At 41.9% G+C, this 19,861-nt stretch overlaps 2 protein-coding genes across 9 annotated transcripts in view; one reads left to right on the forward strand and one right to left on the reverse strand.

The window, feature by feature from the left end:
- LOC122396523 overlaps positions 1 to 19,861 on the forward strand; it is a 51,087-nt gene that overhangs the window by 26,996 nt on the left and 4,230 nt on the right. The window contains exons 1-6 of one of the 8 annotated variants that reach the window (XM_043395029.1): positions 4,524 to 4,954; positions 11,461 to 11,971; positions 13,182 to 13,562; positions 15,255 to 15,553; positions 16,215 to 16,593; positions 18,542 to 18,657. In XM_043395029.1, the coding sequence (XP_043250964.1) occupies positions 11,890 to 11,971; positions 13,182 to 13,562; positions 15,255 to 15,553; positions 16,215 to 16,593; positions 18,542 to 18,657 (1,257 nt within the window). In that variant the 5' untranslated portion in view covers positions 4,524 to 4,954; positions 11,461 to 11,889. Of the gene's footprint in view, positions 1 to 4,523; positions 4,955 to 11,260; positions 11,972 to 12,627; positions 12,849 to 13,181; positions 13,563 to 15,254; positions 15,554 to 16,214; positions 16,594 to 18,541; positions 18,658 to 19,861 lie in introns of those variants that run through there. The other 7 variants (XM_043395031.1, XM_043395033.1, XM_043395030.1 and 4 more) reach the window with 7 other exon arrangements.
- Positions 1 to 19,861, reverse strand: part of LOC122396525 — a 43,712-nt gene that overhangs the window by 16,389 nt on the left and 7,462 nt on the right. Inside the window, exon 2 of the mRNA XM_043395035.1 lies at positions 7,062 to 7,128. Coding sequence (XP_043250970.1) covers positions 7,062 to 7,128 — 67 coding nt within the window. The remainder of the gene's footprint in view (positions 1 to 7,061; positions 7,129 to 19,861) is intronic.

The raw sequence follows: 19,861 nt of genomic DNA on the forward strand, positions 1-19,861 counted from the left end.
TAATAAGCTGAATTATGGGTAACGTAATAACACAATTTATTAGTAGAAAATAAAATATATAAAATTCGAACGCTTTATATGTCAATATTTAGTATCGACGTCGCTGCTGTATAATTAATTTGATGTATTGATAGGAACGTTATGGAGAGTTGCTGTTCGAATGCAGTAAAATAGAAAAAAAAACGGTGGAAATAGAGGGGAAGTATGATAGAAGTGAATGGCGGTAAAGAAATGGAACACGAAGGAAGTAGAAAATAGAAATAAGAGAGGAACTTATCGGGGGCAGGTTGTTCATTTTGTAGGAACGGTTCGTGGTGCGCAGACGCTTTTCCATTTTCATCGATGATACAGTGTCGGATCGTAGACGCGAATTCGAGGCTGCACCCGGCAACAGATTCTCAACTGCGTCTATTTGTCACGTTATATCGACCGCTAATTTATCCTGGCAACTGCGCTACTAGCTTTTCTAGGCTTTTTAAACAAACGCCGGTCGGCGAACTCAGCCAACCATTCGGTATTGCGAAATGATTTCACATTGATTTTAACAACCATTCAACGATTTTATAACTAAAATTAACTCCTTTTTTACATTATGCATTGTTCTACCAAAATGGCACGACTAATTTTTTGTACACAAATTTCAGAAACTTTTGATTCTGTGTATTGATGGAAAAGTGGAATGCAAAGAATGCGGAGAGAATAGAGGCATGTGTGTAGCTAAGTTTAGTAATTCAGGAATCGGGTTAACTACTATTAATAGTAGTTTATTAATATACACATGTGAAATATTATGCTGGGTTGGTTATATAGGTTTATAACAAGATATCAGAAATAAACAAGGAAGTAGTATATTGGAACTAATATGAACATTTATGTGACTTAATAACCATCATAAAATTATTCATAAACATACTATTAACTGCTAAAATAGCAAGCAATATTTTATTAGATGTTACTCTAGCAGAAATGGAAAATATACAGCAACTAACTTTTAGAGAAATGTTATCAAAAATCTTCAAATAAAATCCTTGATGTCTCCGAAAGACTTCATAGGCATAGGTCATTAAAGTGGCTATTGTTTACAGAAAAATTCATTTAATTTGAAAAAATGAAATTCCCCTCCATCGACGTTTCTCCGAAATATTTTTTTAGCATCGTTAGAAAGAAGATATTTTCAAGTTAGGTAAATTGCACGCCAGGTATAATTTTATTTGAGGTAAAAATATTTCACGCGGTACACGTTGCACGAGGTGCATTGTACATTGCATAACAGAAGGCAACTTCGTTCCTTGCTCCGTGGCCAATCGTTCGTTCGCGCAGCCGCGCTTCCGTTTTTATAGTATCCACCCTCTTCCCTTTTAGCCACTACGTCGACTACATTGCCCGGCAATATTCCTTTTCTTGGGTCAGTGAAGATTTAATTGGCGATTTGCTTTCGCGATGAGGATTACCGTGGCTCGTTGTTGGTACTGCATCGATTTTTCCCTGCATTATGATGTGCAATGAAAACCCTCGTCCAAAATGCAACAATTCTATCGATAGCGAAAGTATTGCTCGAAATAAAAGGTCACGCGCGGGTCACCGATCACCTGCACGATGAGAACTGCACTGCACGCGATGATTACACTGTACACGATGGTATTATTAAATATTGGAACATGTTTCATAATAGTGCATCCCTCGTTAAATATATTTTACTCCGGTTGATATTTTCGTTACACTGCATAGAAAGTATACAGGGTGTCCGACAACCCCTGGGAAAATTTTAATGGAAGCTTCGTTAAAAAGTTATTAACGTTTAAAGTTCCGTTCGTAATGAATTTTTTTCTAGAAAGGGGGTAGGATTTCGGGGGTAGGTCTATTCACCAAAAATAATTGTAATCGACCCCTGCAACTAAAAATAATTTTTTCAGAACGATTTAAAATTTTTTTTTCCGTCGAAAAATTTCACACATTCTCGAATTTTTTTCTAGAAACTGGGTAGAATTTCGAGGGTATGTGTAATGATAAAAAATGATTGTAATTGACCCCTGTAGCCAAAAATAATTTTTTCAGAACGATTTGAAATTTTTTTTTCGCCGAAAAATTTGTCCACCTTCTCGAATTTTTTTCTCGAAAATGCGTAGGATTTTAGGGGTATGTGTATTCACCAAAAATAATTGTAATCGACCCCTCCAATTAAAAATAATTTTTTCAGAACGATTTGAAATTTTTTTTTCGCCGTAAAATTTGTCCACCTTCTCGAATTTTTTTCTCGAAAGTGCGTAAGAATTCAGGGGTACGTCTATTCACCAAAAATGATTGTAATTGACCCCCGTAACTAAAAATAATTTTTTTAAAACGATTTGAAATTTTTCATTTTCGTCGAAATTTCATTACCTACCTGAATTTTTTTCTAGAAAGTGGGTAGGATTTCAGGGGTACCTCTATTCACCAAAAATGCTAACAATTTACCCTTGCAACCGAAAATAATTTTTCCAGAGCAATTTGAAATTTTTTAATAATTTCTTAACGAAGCCTCAATCGAGAAATTGATATTCTTGATTTTCGTCTTTTTTCCCAGGGGTGACCGAACACCCTGTATATTACACGAGTTAAATAAAAATTCGATGCTGCTTTCGTTCGATAACGTCGTATTTTTAGTGGTAATAACATCGATTGGAATAAAAATTCATTAAAATGCATTAATGAATGCAAAGACTCTAACACCATTACCATCGTTTGGGGTGATAGTACTTGACGCGTTTTAAAGTTGTAGAATTTTACAACGCGACGAAGTAGCGTCGGGGAAAGTTCCCAAAGGAGGGTGGAAAAAAAAAGTTGAATCGCAGGGGTGAGCTCGTTGACATCGGACTATCGTCGTAACAATATAATCGAATAACGCGTCTGCGGGGTAACGTTAAACGGATTATTGTTCTTTTACCTCGTAATATCTTGACGGGACAAGAAGCACGCGACTACGCGTACGCATTAGACGAACGAGGGGGGGTGAATAAGAATGATAACTCATACTTTCGTTCCGCGGTTAATAACTGCTAAGAAGTTAAGAAACAACGTCTGTTTTAACTTGGCAAATATATAACCCCGGTATTTCAAGCTTCGCTGTTATTGGATTAACAACGAGCCAGAATAAATTTTTATTAGAGGGTTGATAACCCCTTACGAGCCTCCTCTTTTCCTAGCCCCCGCGACCGTAATCTTATTTGGTTAACTATACATAATTGCAATTTCCAGTGAGCGATAAAAATATATTAAAAATGTTTTTATATTAATAGCGGATGTTTTACACCCTTTATATTTTTTATATTACAAGATACAGTTATGATTACTTTTGGGGGGTGAAAAGTCAGCTCGAACCGTGTGTACATTTAACGTTAAGAGATCGGGGTTCGGGTTGTGTGGTATGAAAATAAACGATTGCTCCTGAGGTTGCAGTTTTAAAATTGCCCTTACGCGATGAGCTAACCCATTCAGAAGGTCGTAATTAATTATTGCGGGGCGTCGCGGGGTTCTTGAACCAAGAAAATAATTGCACGTCGAGGGGGTCGAAGGAAAACCGTGATACCCTAATCACCCTGTACATTCACTCTCGGTCGTAGACACCGAGCGACTCGCCTGACGACAAGACTCGTCTTGCGCAGATCCGCGAGCGGAAGTATGAGAACTGGCTTGGAATCACGCATGCGACAGGGGGTGTTGGCCGAATGCATCTGTAGTGGGGGGGTAAGTAGGGGCAGACAGACGAAGGAGAGGGGGTGAAAGGGGTGAGATGCACGTACAGCGTGGAAAAGTTAAAGAGGATAGAGAGTGGGGAGGGGAGAAAGTGTAAAAGCGATGGAAGGGGTGAAAAATGCAAACACCGAGGACCGAGGAACGTAGGGAAATATTTGGACAGGATGGATCAGAACTGGGGAAAGAGTGAATCATGAAAGTGGTGGTTGGAAGAAAAAAGATCGAGCGGAGAAAATTACTGACTGTAATTGTGTAACTTTAGTATACTTAAAATTGTAAATTCACTGTCATTAGGAATACTGTAAAATACGAGGCACATCAATATTTGTATAATTCGAGAAAATGTCGAGGACATATTTAACCACAGAAAAGTACTTGTAAAATAAATGGGAGGTCATTTAAAAACGTGCCATTAAATCTCTATTATTTGTCGCTAATGACTTTGCAGTTGGCGTTGAAGAAAAAAAAAATTTTCCAAGTCCCCCGAAACACGGTTTGGTCATTGTCGCCCTTTTTAATTAAAACTATTTTCCCCCCTAAAGAGGACGATTGTTAAAACAATCTGCGAGAGAAAAACGAGCTGTTGGGTCTGAGGGGAGGGGATGATAGTAAAAATCGCGAATAGGAAAAGGAAGGGTGATGAAAAAGAGGCGAAAGTTAGACGGTAACAAGATAGTGGGAAACAACGGTGGTAGAGAAAAGGGGTTGGCGGATAGAAAGCGTGCGCAGGAAGGGTGGGCCGATGCAAAATCGTTCTGGCTGCACAGTCGCAGGAAAATCGAAGCCAGCCGCGCCAGTGTGCCGCACACCAGCGCAGCATTCGCTTCCGTTTCCATCGAGCGACCATACGGAGCCATGCTGCTCGACGCTGGTTGACTCGCGACTCCCAATCGGGAGGAAGATCGCCGATCGGAAGTGTCCGTCCGCGGGATTAACGTCGGTGATACGTTTTGAACGCCCCGAGCGAAACCGATTCGTGTTACCAGTGGCTTCGATCGATCCCCCGGACTGATTCCATTAAATATCCGCCATTTTGTTTATGGGGAAACATGATTTTCATCGAGGCCGAACGATCGTCGCGCGATTTCGAATTCTTTTCGAACCCAGGGAGACTCGATGATCCCCGTGGTTCGGATTGGCTGCTGGTGTCACGTGATTATTGAACGTGATAGGGGAAAAATGGAAATTAGAGAAGAGCTAGGAAATTGGGAACTTGTCTCTGGTACTCGTATCATGTTCCTTTGGATGTTTTTCTCGTAGAATTACGTCGACTTCGTAAATGGGACTTAACGTGCCCCAAAATGGCAGACATGTTATTACGAGTATGTCACCAAATGGGTCGACGATATTACTGTTCTATTCTAAACCACATGCTACGTCATTGACTAGACGAGTCTACTGTTGCATGACTCGTGCATTGAGTCGTCGATCTCGAGTCTGTCGAGTAATATGTAGGTGAAATGAGTAATAAACGTGGAGTATGTACACTTTCGAGTCACGTTCCAAGCTGCTTCGTAATCGATAGGTGTACTTCGATTTAGAGTAGATTCCAATTTTGTTGCAAGAAGTATAATAGTTTCGTGTAAATAAAACAAATAACACACTGACATTGTCTTCTCGAAGATTGGACAAGGATCAAAGTTAATTAGAGGACCGAGCGAGTACGTGGAACGACGAAGTGACAGTTTCGTACGTCATCTGTCACGTGGGAGGAGGGAGGGGGGCGTAACTTGTTTCACGCAAGCCCGGGAAACCTGACAAGTATGATTTCAAAAATTTCCAACGTCGATAGAGACTCGATGGGGGAGGTCTGCGAAACGAACAACCCTCTTATCGAAATTAAACGCCCCCAATTTCGATATATTGTCTCGATTCTGCCAATCAAGTGGTCCACACCCTTCGTTGCAACATAAAGAGCAACTGAACGAAATTTCATCCGGATCCAACAAAAATAGTAGGAGTTACAGGGGGATCACAAACACACAGACGTTGTAAATATCAGCAGTTTTGATATACAGAAATTAATGATGTGTTCGAAGAGGACCCAATTCACTTGTTTGCACAGCCAATTCTGAATGTTTATTCCAATAAATCACTGCTTAAATGTTTATACAAAATGGCAGACGATATAAGTTAAGATAAAACGTTGAGCAGAGGCATAATTAACCCGTGATTTCGAACGATAAAATAGTGCGACGTGTTTAAACTAAGAACTTATCTTGATGATTTCACCATTCGTAAAATACCAGTAGGAGCAGTAAATCAATATGTTTTATCAAATTAGAAGCTAAATTCGTATTCGTAACAGCCTCGAACGATGGAAATCCGAAGTCCGTGCTATAGTCGACCGATTCAGGTCTCCGCAAATGTCATTATACCGATCGATGTGTGTCTGAAATGTATCTGTGTCCCGTTGCACGCAACTCGTTTCCACGGAACGTAATCGTAAGGACGTTGCAAGAGTAGGTGAGCGAGATAGCGGTCTGTTACGTAACCGACGATAACGAGCATGTTCTCCTCCGATAACGTGTTATCTACGCCGAGGTACTTAAATTTTAGAAGGGTCTAACCGGTGAGACAAAGATTCCAGATGCTGGAAACGCGAGCACAATTTGTGCTCAGTTAATAAATAGTTATATCATTTATTCTCTGTTATTTATATATTCCGTTGTTTCGCGTGGATTACTAATTTCATATTCCCTCCACTTATCATACGAAATATAAACCTATTCTCTAAGTTGGAGAGATGTCTACACGTGTACGAAAATTTTATCGAAACACAGACGTTTTCAAGTTATAGCTGATCAAACACACGGACAGGCGGGCAAATAAAAATTCCGATAAAGCGACGTTAGGTGTTGATATCCATTAACAAACCGAAAATTGTCAAAAACAAACAGAATTACAAAAATACCTAGTTTTTTTTTTTAATCGGAAACAATGACAAATCGGGATCATTCAGGAAGCTATAGTGCAAAGAAAATTCTGAAACTCGGTTAAGGTGAAAAATTGCGTTTTGCGGATTAGAGAAAATTAAGACACTGGAGGTGGAAAATTACCTCTTCAATCACGAGATGGAAGATCTACGTTCATTACTCGCTTCCCGAGAGAACAGAAAGACACAGTTACACCGTACTCGATTCTATTCAAGATGGAAAACTGCAACATTTTACAGCGAGAAAAAATAAAAAAAGATACTGGGATTCGTTTAAAACGGAGAATTCAAAATAAAAACACGCGAAAGGGGAGAATTGCATCCCTAAAATCACAAAATAGAAAAGTTCGTCGATCAGAATTAGTGAAAATAAAAATAAAAATTCTCAACTTACTCGAGGTGAAAGATTGCATCTTTTAAGTCGCATAATTGTGAAACCACGTGTATTGATTGCATCCTGTCTGAAATCAGAATGAAAAAAATTCTTTGAATTATTTAGGACTAAAATTGCAAGTGTTGCGTCAGGGGATGCAAAAATTGCGTTTATCGGTTGTTTCCTGGCTGGAAGCAAAAGTTAAGATTCCAGACGATCAATGAAATGTGTTACTATACCGGTATGCACTAGATATGATCACACACGGACTGCCACTAGTGACTATAACTCGTACGTAGGATGTATGGGAATCTAAAGCGTGCGTGGATTCCGTGGTAGCCGTGTCGCCAACAAAAGGGGCCGGTTCTAAGCGGTTTTGTTCGAGGGGGTTAAGTGAGAATTGTTTTAATATTCATGCAGAATTTCCGTGACTATAGTTCCGTGATACAGATATACAAATACTTATCAACGAAGATTTTTTTTTTGGTAGACATTCCAAGTTGACACTGTTGGTCAAAAAGTTTCACCAAACCAACAGTTTTCTTCGACACTCAAGTTTTATTTTGAATTTAAAAAATGGTCGAAACCCGATCAGAGTTCACTGTGACCAATTTAGTGATTTCGAAAATCTTGCACAACCCTGATAATCTTCCTGCTGAAGATATATTTCACCGATTTTGTAACGTCTCGTTTCGAAAGCTGTTATCACAGTGAAAAGTAGTCCACATAAATGAAGCAAGTATGACCTCTATATCTTCGAAGCACCTTCGTTTAGGGGGAAAAAATCATTATCAGTATGTCGGTGTATTGTAACTTCCGTTAGGCAAGATACGAAGATAATTAGACTGTTCAAGTATGTAATTATTATTACTCAGAATATTAAACGTGCTTAGTAAAAAATACTTAATTAAATGTAAAAGATTGAGTTTGATACGATTATAGTTGCGTCGAGCATCTTTCAAGGTTTATCACACCCACAGTCTCCAATCTATTTCTCTGTTACAAAATTTAAGGGATGAAAAGCATAAATTGCTCAGAAATATTTCACACACTTTGAGAATAGATATCTTTGACCAGAAAAATGATTCTTCGAACTTCCACGTTTCGTAAGATCCAACCAGTGTATTCTTACACTCGACGGAACGAAACCTAGTGCAATACTAGACTTTATTTGTACGGGCAATCATTGATTCATTTCGCATAACGATTTCTGGCAGCCTTTTAGGCTTTCGACATTTGGCTCATCGATCTATGCATCATCATTTTGTTTTGCAACTTCGTTCGCACGGATGTATGTCCATTCGATGGTTGACCTATTTGCTACGATCCTCTCGTGCGTATTCGAACAAACGTATTACTATCAATAGAATTTCGAAAAGCGATACGATCGTTCGTGCAACGCGCAACCAAAATGCGCAGGTTTATCGATCGTTTCATCGGTCTCGATCCGTCTCCGTTAGGAAGACACTTTTCCGTCATTTTTCTTGATGATATCTCGCTAGAAGACGCTGTTACGACACAGTTGTAACCACTTTTTGCTTGTAACTGAGTTTCACAAGACGCCTCAAACATTCATGGAAGTTCAAGTGTCAATGAGTTTTTTTTTTTAAAGGTGCCATTCACAGCTCTTTCAGTCACCAAAAATGACCCGATAGAACATTTTTCATATTCTTGGGTCGATTAATTTGAGAATGGAGTACCATTCAAAGTACTATTAACCAAAATTGATACAGTTTGAAATACGTAAAAAGAAATATTACCAAAAATGGTCCAAGACTAATCGGTTAACAGCTGAATTACATTTTTAATAACAAATTTTGATACGTTCGTGGTCACACTGAGCGTGTTATTTGCGTTGGTCGCTAAAGAGAAGCAGAAACAACGCGAGCCAACAATTTCCCTCGGTGTGTGCGTCACTGATTAAAGATCGCGGCGAGCTGGTGCTGCTAGCAGAAATTAGTGTCATTTAGTGGCGATGCCATAATTGCAGAGCGCTGAAGCGTTGCCTCTCGTTCGTGACCTTTCTGCGTTTATCGTTACCTCAGGTGAAGAATTTCTGGCCACCAATTGTGATCTCAATCGCGTTGAACGAGCACCAGGGAACTAGGAAGATTTTCAGATCTCAGTGTACAGTAAATTGCGGCCATTTAAAAAAAAAAAGGCGTAGCAAATCTCCTCCGGGTGTATTTAGAACAGTCGACTGCAATTACATTGTTCCAGAAGGTTTCGAATCAATGCTACGCAAAGTTCCATTGTGGTGCCATTTTTACCATTCTTGGAGGTGTGCTACTGGCACCATTTTTTGAAATAATCATTTCAATGTTCTTAAAAATGAATCTTCTTCCTTCTGTAGTAGTAGTTATATATCCAGTGGCGTCGAACCATCACTAGTAAAATTTCTATTTCAGATTGAAGTTCGTTTTCAAGCGAACAGACTCGATGTCACTTGAAAGCGGGCACTTTTGTACCACGTTATAAACTTGATTTACTTCGACTTGATCTCGTTAATGGTTATCATTTTACGAAGTTCCATTTATTTGTGTTACATTTATTAAAATAAAAAGAAATTAAATGACACTTGACACGAATAAAGTAAAATTAAAAGTAGTCGGAATAAGGTCGTGTTTGGACTCGTTTTCACCGTGAGAACCTCGCCAATTGATCAAAGATACTAATTTTTCAAAATTGCTATAGGCTTCGACGTACTTAGATTCCAACAAAAATGGCACTTCAATTCAGCATGGAATGCATGAATATAAAATGGTTCAATGATCTCACTGTTGTTAGCAGTTTACGTTTGGGTTCACGTGGCGTTCTAGGGTTACCAGTTCTGGTCCCTCCCCGAGGAAACAATAAATGGTGTCGCGTTTTATGTAACGCGACAATGAATCGCCGTGCAACCTACTTGGCAGCCAAGTTATCGTGCAACAAATAATACAGGTTTCTCTGTATTATTTCTGCCCGTCGCATTTGTTCTCGGGGGTAACAACGGGGTGTTGTCTGTCAAGCGTTTAAGACAATGTAATCGTTCTCTTACTCGAAACGAAACTGGTCATTCCATGTGCTGGCGCGCTTCGACCCCTTCGGTTGCCAACAGATTTAATTCGGCGTGTCGTAGTTCGAACGGCACATATTTATTAATTTGTAATCTTTTCGACGTTGGTTATCCATCGATCACTTTGGTCAAAAGCTCGATACAAGATTTCTACAAAATTAAAATTAACTCTTATCACACTGTACAATTAGAAAAATCTAAATATTTTAGCGAGTAAATAAAAATTCACCAGAAATGGATACCCTGAGAAATTATCTTTGGATTGAATATAAATTATCTTATCGATTGTTTTTCCTTTTCCGTATGCGCGAATTATCGAACGCTTGCAGTTCTGGAAGAAAGTCTTCGGCACACTGAGTGTAACTGGATGAAGCAAAGTATTTGAAGCGCTTTCTATTTGCTACTTAAAATACAGCCCCGGTACGTTGAACCCTCAAATCTGATTAAAACTAGAACAGCCTGCTTTGCGTGCACCGTAGTCGGAAACAGAAATGAACCAAATTCTTATCTGGATTAAAATTCGTAACGAGATAAAACGATTCGTTTGTTTTACGAAACAACCTTTTATCGAAGTTATTTCCGCCGAAAACACAAATCACGGACTCCTCGAACCAGCAAGATCGCGTAAACAGAAGTCACTTGGAGATTATAATATGAAATCAAGCACTCTCGTTTGAAGCGTTTCAGTCTCATATTTCTATTTTAAATTAATTATATAAACCACTGAACGTACCTTGGCCTTTTAAGGAAACCAAATACAGTCGAAGAGAGCTGGGTCCGATGACCTCTTTCGAGCCCTCGTGAAAGTTCAGTAGAAATTCGTTTCAGGAATTAGCTTAAAGGGTAAACCTGCTCCCAGAAGATCACTTGGGGGGGGAAAGCTTTCAAGCAATTTCTAAAATCACGTTGGGAAGCTTGGTATATCTATTACTGGTTCTAGTTTTGCAAAGTGTAGGTAGTTTGTATTATATCCTCTTGGGGCGAAATTTAGGTAAAACCTTTTATGTCGATTAAAGAAGTTAAAATCAACCAGGTATTTTAAAAAAATCAGAGTCATCCAATTTGGAGGACTTAGAAAGTCAGGATATTTGTCTTAATTATTATTAACTTAATTTGAGCTCATGCAACTTGAAAGACTACATCACGAGATCAAAAATCCAAACGATTCGTTGATCTGTTGGCTCTACGAATTTTCTAAAACTCAAGTTATTTCTGAAATAGCGTTCACAGTCTAGCGCAACGTAAAATGTTGCTAATTAACTAGTCTATTGAACGCGTCGGGGCTCATCTTCGAGGGAACGGCGAGCAGCAGCGGTGGCCACTGGTCCTCGTCCGTTTTCTATTCTAATTTCGATGCTATTCTAGTCCGCGAACGCCGGCCAATGGGCTACGTCCGCCAGTAAACGTTCTCCTCTGCTCCATCCCCCTCTGTACCCCGGTCCTCGTGTCAATCGCAGTCGTTCTCGAGGCATCGCGTGCGCCAGATTATCCGGGCACATCCTCGTTTTATCCGGTGCGTTATCACTCGCGTTACGTTTACCCTGAAACTGATAACGGCGGGAGAAAGGACGCGAAGATCGACCGCTGGCCGCGAAAGCCATTAGCGTAATCGCCTCACCTCGAGACCAGTGTCGCGGGAATTTTCTTACGCGCGAGGACAGAGACGAGAAACTAGTGCTCGTAGTGAATCGGGGTGCAGGAGGTGGTCGTCCTTGGTAGCGTGGGTGAGGAAAAGAGGACTCTGAAACTGCGTCGGTGGCGACGGTGTGACTTAGAGGGCGCGGAAGGGGAGAAATGCAGTGGCGTCGGCAGCGAAGGATCACCCACGTGATCGGCTCCTCCAATCACGTTCTACTATTAGCGAGGTACCAAGACGGTACGGAACCTTGAGGAAGAGGCTGATCATGGACTTGAACGAAGAGGCTTAGATCTTTTCTTTCGTTGTAGATAATAATGCCCCTAGAGATAGTGCGTACGCTTCGTTTAACCCATGACCAGTCAGGATCACGTTAAGCAGAATGTACGAAACCCGTACGCCTTCTATATCGTGGTAGCAGGTAGTTACGTTAATTGACGTCGATGGAAACCGCTCGAAGGGACAGTATTCGCGTCGAGAGATCGGAACATTGGCTGCTAATGGGTTAATGTGATCGAATTGTATGCAAGCTTCGTAGGTGCACCTTGAGAAGTATTATTGCTTTTTAATTTGTAGACAATATTTTATAATTTGAGCACGGTACACCGATTGATACCATCGTTAAATACCACTTGCACAACAGTCCAGGAGTGTTCGATTACTCGAGATTACTTTTTTTTTCATAATTTATGTATCCTGCTTCTTGATTCTTTTCTCAGATGCCCTCCATTTAGACTTTAGGTGTTATATTATGTAATATGATAAATAACGTCGTGGAAAGAACCAATTTCGGGTACTCGAACACCCTTGCGACCTACCCAAAACGAAACTTATAGCTCCACACGCGTAGCGATTAGGTGCTCGATGACATTGCTCGGGAATCTAATTGCAAGCTAGACCAGAGGCGACAGCCAAACATCCCATCGAGGAATGTCGAGCGCGATTTCTTCGTCCTCGTGTGACGCTTATCGCGAACGTATGATGTTGCTCGCAAATAACCGGGTGCACTCGTGTGACGAATTCCTGCGCAACTCGACCCGGGTACGTGAACGCGTTATCAGCCTAACGAGTGTTAACAACACTTGTACACCCGACGCGTGTGCATCCGCCATTGCAGGTGAACGAAACGTATCCGCGATAAATGTGACCCTCGATTCAAGAGGTATTCAGGGTGTTTCATAATTCATGGCGCAAAGGGTCTGGGTTAGGTCGATTCCATACGTTCAAAGTATTTTACTATTAAAAAATTGTTTAGAGGGGTATTGACCCTTAAATGATCCAGACTGGCGATGTTTTCGGAGTAAATTTAATTTTCTCGAGAACGAAGCCATAGAGTCTAATACCATGAATTTTTCATCCTGCACGTCTGTAGTGAAACGAGTGCACTATGTGGTAGCAACCGTAAATGCAAAATGGACCTTCTAACGTGTTGTTTTGTTTCCGTCGACAGCTCCGCCCGGCGAGGAAGACGAGGAGGAAGGATTGCGAAACGGTTACGTGAAGGACCAGGATAATGACACGAGCGGCCATAGTTTCAATCGGAATGGCCAGGGCACCTACAAGTCGAAGAGGACGGGGAACGTGGGCGGTAGCGGTTACGCGGGGGGGACCAGGTCCCACAAGGAGGATTCTTCGGGGTCGCCGTCGCAGCCCAAGATCATCTTCAACGAGGACGAGTACGCGAAAATCACGACGCCCAGGCAGGACATGCTGTTCAAGAAGGGCTACCTATCGCGCAGAAAGCTCTGGGCGAGCAACGCGAGCACCAGCGCCACACCCTCGACCACCGAGAGCCAATCAGCTTCGCACTCCACCGCAGGTAGAGGTATAGGTAGAAGCGTAACGCATTTCATCGAATTTCTGTTCTTTTTTGTCCGGTCTTTTTTTCATCCTTCGTCGCAACACGGATCCCCCAAAAGTCACATGGAGTTTCTCTTAGTTGGGGGGCGGAGGGGGATGGTTCAGACCCCCAAAAACGCGAACCAAACTCTTTTAGTTAGTGTGCTTTCAGTTATAGATAAGTATGAGAGGATAAACGTGTCTCGAATCCCGATTTTTCCTCGTTTTTTCGTCTTTAATTGTAGCTAGAAAAATGGAGCATTTGTTAGAGTCTACTTTAGAATGATATAAGAGGGGACGGAGTTGCTTGAATCCGGGGTAAAGATTGTCACTTAAAAGAGAGTATTACGTTCGTCTCCACGAGTCTGTAGATCGTTAGCACGATGGAGGTGTCTCGTTGGTAGTTTCTAGCGACCAGTTCATTCCTATCGACGTTAAGGGTTGTTTCAAGCTGTTGTTTACACGGAAGCTGACGAATCATTGATTCGATTAAAAAGCAAAAGTATCTCTCGCAATCTAAAGCCTTGATAGCATTTGGTCAGAATATGGTAGGCGTTGCAATACGAGACGGCTAGGCACACGATTTTGGAGTGGAACTATTCTGTTTTCTATTAAGGTAGCCGTGTCAAGAATCAAACATCTGGAAACTGTCTTCTAACATTGCAGGTAGGCAATCACGATCGAACAGTTCGGGGGTTGGTTATGGAAAAGCTAGAAGAGAGATGAGAGAGGGGAGATGAAGGAAGGAAGGTGTACGTGTTGTCCCGGGCCTGCTAGAGGACTCGTCGGTAAGGCTACCCAGCAAACCCTGCTTTAGACGTCAGGACGTTCGGTGGTCGGTCGAGGAACGTATATGGTGATCCTGGGAACTGGACCAGGTTGTAGCTCCTTTCTAGGCAACGATAGTCTAATTTGTTAAGGCGATACGTATAGGGTCTTCCAATAAGAGCGATAGATCTTTCAATTGTCACAGCCGCCATGTTTGTCATTCGTTTGTTCGAGTCGCGCGACATATAGATTCAGTCATTTACAAGTCATCGTTCTCAAGAATTAGGCATATTCCTCGGAAGACTTGGATCTTCGTCCTTACAAGATCCAGTTGACTCGAGAATCGAAGCTCACTTTCGGATGGATGAATCTTGGAAGATGCTAATCCTCAATCAACGAGATCCATTGTACCCACAAAAAGTTACGTGGTGTGGTCCTTTTTCAAACCGAAGAAGGTTCGACGATTTCATCTTTTCTTTAACGTGAATTGCGTGGATCTGATTTGTCTAAGATGTGGTTTCAACAAGACGGTACCACACGCCACGCTTCTGCTGAGACTATCGTCTTATTGAGATCGAAGTTCAACGATAAGATTATGTCGAGGAATGCAGTTATCGACTGGCGACCAAGATCTTACGACTCGACGCCATTAGACTTTTTCTTGTGCAGTTAAGTCGACGACCTCGAAGCACACATTCGTGTTATTAATTTGATTTAACCCCTACGAACACTCCTAAAACTACTATGCTTGATCTGCGTTCAAGTTCTAAACGATCCTTTGAGATTCCCCGTCCCCGAAGCATAAAACACTCGATAATTTACCGACGACTGCGCTTCACTGCCATACGTCAATAACACCGACGAAGCTGACCGGTCAGGACCTTTAATAAATTTTTATTCTCCCCTGGGAACACAGATGGTAGCGAAACGACTGAGGATCAGCTGTTGGACAGAGACTACAGTACCGGAGAATATCCACCGATGATGAAGTCCGGGGCGCACGTGACCTACGGAAGATTCTACGACCACAATAGTGGCTACTACTACGAGTACCCGGTAATGTTGCTTGGCCCTGCACCAGTTCCAGCGCAGGTCGGACCAAATATCCTAGCAGCTGTACCTTGTGATCCCGTGCCTCTGAGGCCGATAGAATGGATCAATCCTGCCTTTATGCCTAAACTACCTGGACAACACTACTGCATGATGGATTACCAGGTACGTCCTGAGCAAACGGAAGCCTTTGTTAGGAACCTTTTGCGAGTCTCGTTACAGCGAGAATCAAGTATGCTACGTGTGACTGACTTTTCCTATCTTTGAGACCAAAATACCCACTTGAATCGATTGAAAAGGAGGAACTGACATAAGTAGATTCATAGAAATATAGTGTGTAATATATCCACTGTCTTGGCCTCTTATAACCTTTAACACTATGGTCGGTTATAGACTGGCAAAAATAAAGTAATTTAAACTACCATTGGTTGTAGACCAAGACAAGAGCTCTATCAGAGTCCTATACCCTGGGAAGCTTAAGTAACGAACCCAATCCGCTCTATCTAGACTCCCACATCCTTTCCAACTGCTTTGCCACGCTACCTACTGTCCAGAACTTCTCCGATCCCTATGTTTCATCAAAGAACACGATGCAACTGTTGTGGAGGACCAAGACAAAGGCTTCACCAGAATCCTACTTCTCCTCTAGGTGGTTCTATAGGATTCTTATACCCTAGAAAGGCTAAGTAACGAACCCAATCGGCTCTATCTAGAGTACTACACTCTTTCCAACTGCTTAGCCATGTCACCCACTGCCCGAGACACCTCCGATCACCGTTTCTCATCTAGAAGAACCGTCTTAAGAAACAGTTGGTTGGAATTGCAGAGCGAGCAAAGCACAAAGGACTCGACCCTGGCGATGGAACAGGATAGCACGTTATTGCCGGTAGAGAACACGAACGGTATGTGCAACGAGAGCGGTACATGGAGCGCGAGCTGCAGCGAAAGCGTGGCGGGCGAGACGGAGAAGCAACCGGCGGAGATCGACGCGGCGACGAAGGATCAGACCGACGAGCACCAGATGGAGGAGCAGATGGAGTACCAAGTGGAGGAGCAGCCTTTGGAGAACGGTTTCAACGGTGAACAGTACCTGGAGCCGGTCCTGATGCAGCAACCGATGCACGTCTCGCACGTGATACCCGTGCCGCAACCGTACATGTACCCCGGCCATTACATGTTCGGTCCTCCCTTGGTCAACCTGAACGGTTAGTTGATTATTCGAAGTCTCTGCTCGGGTCGGTGGATTCTCGAAAGTTACTATTTAGTTTTACTCTCCTTTGCTACCGCATGGGTAGACGAACGCTCTCGCTCTCTCGTAGCTTTCGTTCTGTTCACGGACGGATGGACGGAACAACGGACGAACTAGCGAAGGTTGTGTTCTCGTGGCTGAGAGAATCTGCGCAAACACGAACCCCTAGGGGAGGGAGCGATGCATCCTGACGTTGCAGGTCGACGTTAACCCTTTCTCGCTCGGAAAAACGCAAGATGCGCGACAGTGTCGAGGGTTTAGTGTATTCGAGACACTTCGAAACATTTTTTTTAGCGAAAGGGTTAATCGTCGATTGCGTTGGAAGCTCCGATCCCCTCAGGATCAGAGTTTCGCGATGTTAGTCGATCCCAAGCCAGCTTCAGCGTTCACCCCTTGTTGCGCTTGACGTCGAGTCGTAAGATCTGCATGCTACCCCGGCCCTGTCACTAATACGAACCTCCGTGAATCGGTAAACGATAACGAAAGGTAACAGTAGCATGGCACGTAAATAACAATAGAACGTACGGACGGTAGATCGTCAAGCGCCCATAGTCGCAAGAATATCGGAAGTACGTATTGCGTAACGACGGTTTAATTGTCGGCCGCGTGAGAACCCACGCTGCCCGCCAAGAAGTTTATATTTAACTAGGAACGAAAGAGTACATAGTAGCGGATGACACATTGCGTGCTGAGATGCATCGGACGCTCCTTCCCCGCACAGCAACAGTCTAGGCGTTAGTACGTTTGATTGTACCTGTTTCTAATGTTAAACGAGAACAGTATCGGTCGGATGCCCGGCGAGGGGAAAGGGATATACCCAGATTCACGACTGCTGTCCCGTCCATCGGCATCATTGCTGTTTTATTACCGCCGTGCCTCTACCACAGTCAAGGTAAAAGGTAATAATTCGCAGAGACGCACCTTCTCTTTACGTACGATCGTCGATCGGTCAACACTGATCGACAAATCTTCAATAAAAATTTCTATCTTTCGTAATCAAAACCTCACCCCCGTTTTATGCTAAAAACTATTCAGCTCTAGTTTCGAGTGGAGCAAAGTTAGAATTTTTTACTTTTGAAATCGAAAATTTGTTCGTAAACTTAAGTAGTCTGCTAAAACTTTAGTTTTCCTGGTACCACTCTTCCCCATGGCGGCCATATTGGTATGTTCATCGTTCACCGCTTCACGATTTCCAGGAAAGCAATCCAGATGGAAATGCAAACAATGAATTTTCAACTTTGCTCCAGTTTTTAATACCGTGGAAGTAAATTGTAATTTTCGTCATTGGGGATCGTAATACGAATTGAAATTGGCTAATCGCGATCCGACGATCGTACCTAAAGTCAAGATACTATACACGCTCGGTATGTGTGTGTGTGTGTGTGTGTGTGTGTATGCATACGTTTAATTTCTGATCCGTCATTCTTCACTGCAATTCCGACATCGAGCATATATTCTCCAGCACGCAGCCGCGCACGTATAGCACAAGCGAAGAGGCGTATTCACCCGGGGGTCCATTGACTCATAACGATATCACGAGGATGCCGCTGTTCCATCGACATTTAATGTTAGAAATAATGTCTGCTGGCCGCGCGAGGGGCGTCAAGGGAGGATTTGGCCGAGCCTCGGCCAGCGTCGCCGAGCCTCGAATAGAAATGGTTTTAAATAGACACCGTGCGCGGAGCTGTTTGATATAAGAGGCGAAGGGTGAGGAGGCGGCCACGGAAAGCCAAGTTCAGTCTTCGCGCCCTTCGACGCGCGTCGATTACGACGTGGTTTCCGAATTCGACCCGGTGCACCCTGGTCGAATTCCGAGAGACGTTCGGTCGCATCGACACCCGCCATACTGCGTGTTACTACGTTGTCGCACGGGGAGATAATGCTTGGTGTTTTTGCTGTCCAAGGTGTTACAATACAGGGCGGGCCTATGATCAGAATTACGGGCGTGGCGGCTATGTCGACGACCTATACCAACCGAAAAAAGAAAAAAAAGGGAAGAAACCAGAGAAGATTAGCTGTGGTAAATATCAATCTCTATATACTCCGAAAAGGGGACAAAGATGTGTTTTTGCATACGAACACAAGCTTGCAAACCGCTTTACCAAGTACTATCGTACCAAGCAAGTCCATTTATACACATATATCCATTACAAATTAATGAAACTTCTCACATGAGATACTAGGGGGAAGTGTTCATAGAACACAATGAACACAAGAGGAAGTGAGAGAGAAAATGAAATTACAGAATATATTATATTTTCGGAAAACGATTGTAATTGACCCTTACAACTAAAAATAATTTTTTTAGAATGATTTGAAATTTTGTAATTTTGTCGAAAAATTTCACACCTACTCGAATTTTTTTCTCGAAAGTGGGTAGAATTTCGAGATTATGTCTATTGACCAAAAATGATTGTAATTGACCCCTGCAACCAAAAATAATTTTTTCGAAACGAATTAAAATTTTTTTTCCTCCCCGATAAGTTTGTCCACCTACCCCCTGTCGATTTTTCTTAAAAATTTATTTGACGCTCTACAGAAAAGTTGTCTAATACTTTATTGTAGGTACCCATGGGCTCTGCTAGAGAAAAAAGTTTCATTGAAATATAATCACTATTGTTGGAGTTATGGCTGTTTGGAAATTGGACCATTTCTATGGGGGTTTTCTCACTTTACGGGGTTAAGGAACAACTTTTCGAATATTTTTGGAATTTCCACATATTCTCCATCAAAATACGCGTAGTTCGCTTTTTTAAACATTAAAATCCTTCAATCCGTTCAGAAGTTATGGCGTTTTAAAGATTACGCATGAAATTTAAGGGGGACATATCAACGGTATGGTCAGACATGATATTTTCGGTAAGGAATTTTTTTCTCGAAAACGCGTAGGAATTCGGGGGTATGTCTGATCACCAAAAATGATTGTAATTAACCCCTGCAACGAAAAATAATTTTTTTAGAACGATTTGAAATTTTCTTTTTCGTCGGGAAATTTCAGCATTTATTGAATTTTTTTCTCGAAACTGGTTAGGAATTCGAGGGTATGTCTATTCACCAAAAATGATTGTCATTAACCCCTGCAACTAAAAATAATTTTTTTAGGACGATTTGAAATTTTTTTTTTCACCGAAAAATTTCAGTACATTTATATAGTAATAAATTAAATAATTGTATAAACGAATGTCCTAAACGTCAAGCATCAAACAACTGCAAACAAACAAAGG

Source organism: Colletes gigas, unplaced genomic scaffold (assembly GCF_013123115.1).
Source record: "Colletes gigas isolate AHSC1104 unplaced genomic scaffold, ASM1312311v1 Colletes_gigas_Sc00007, whole genome shotgun sequence".
NCBI classification, from domain to species: Eukaryota; Metazoa; Arthropoda; class Insecta; order Hymenoptera; family Colletidae; genus Colletes; species Colletes gigas.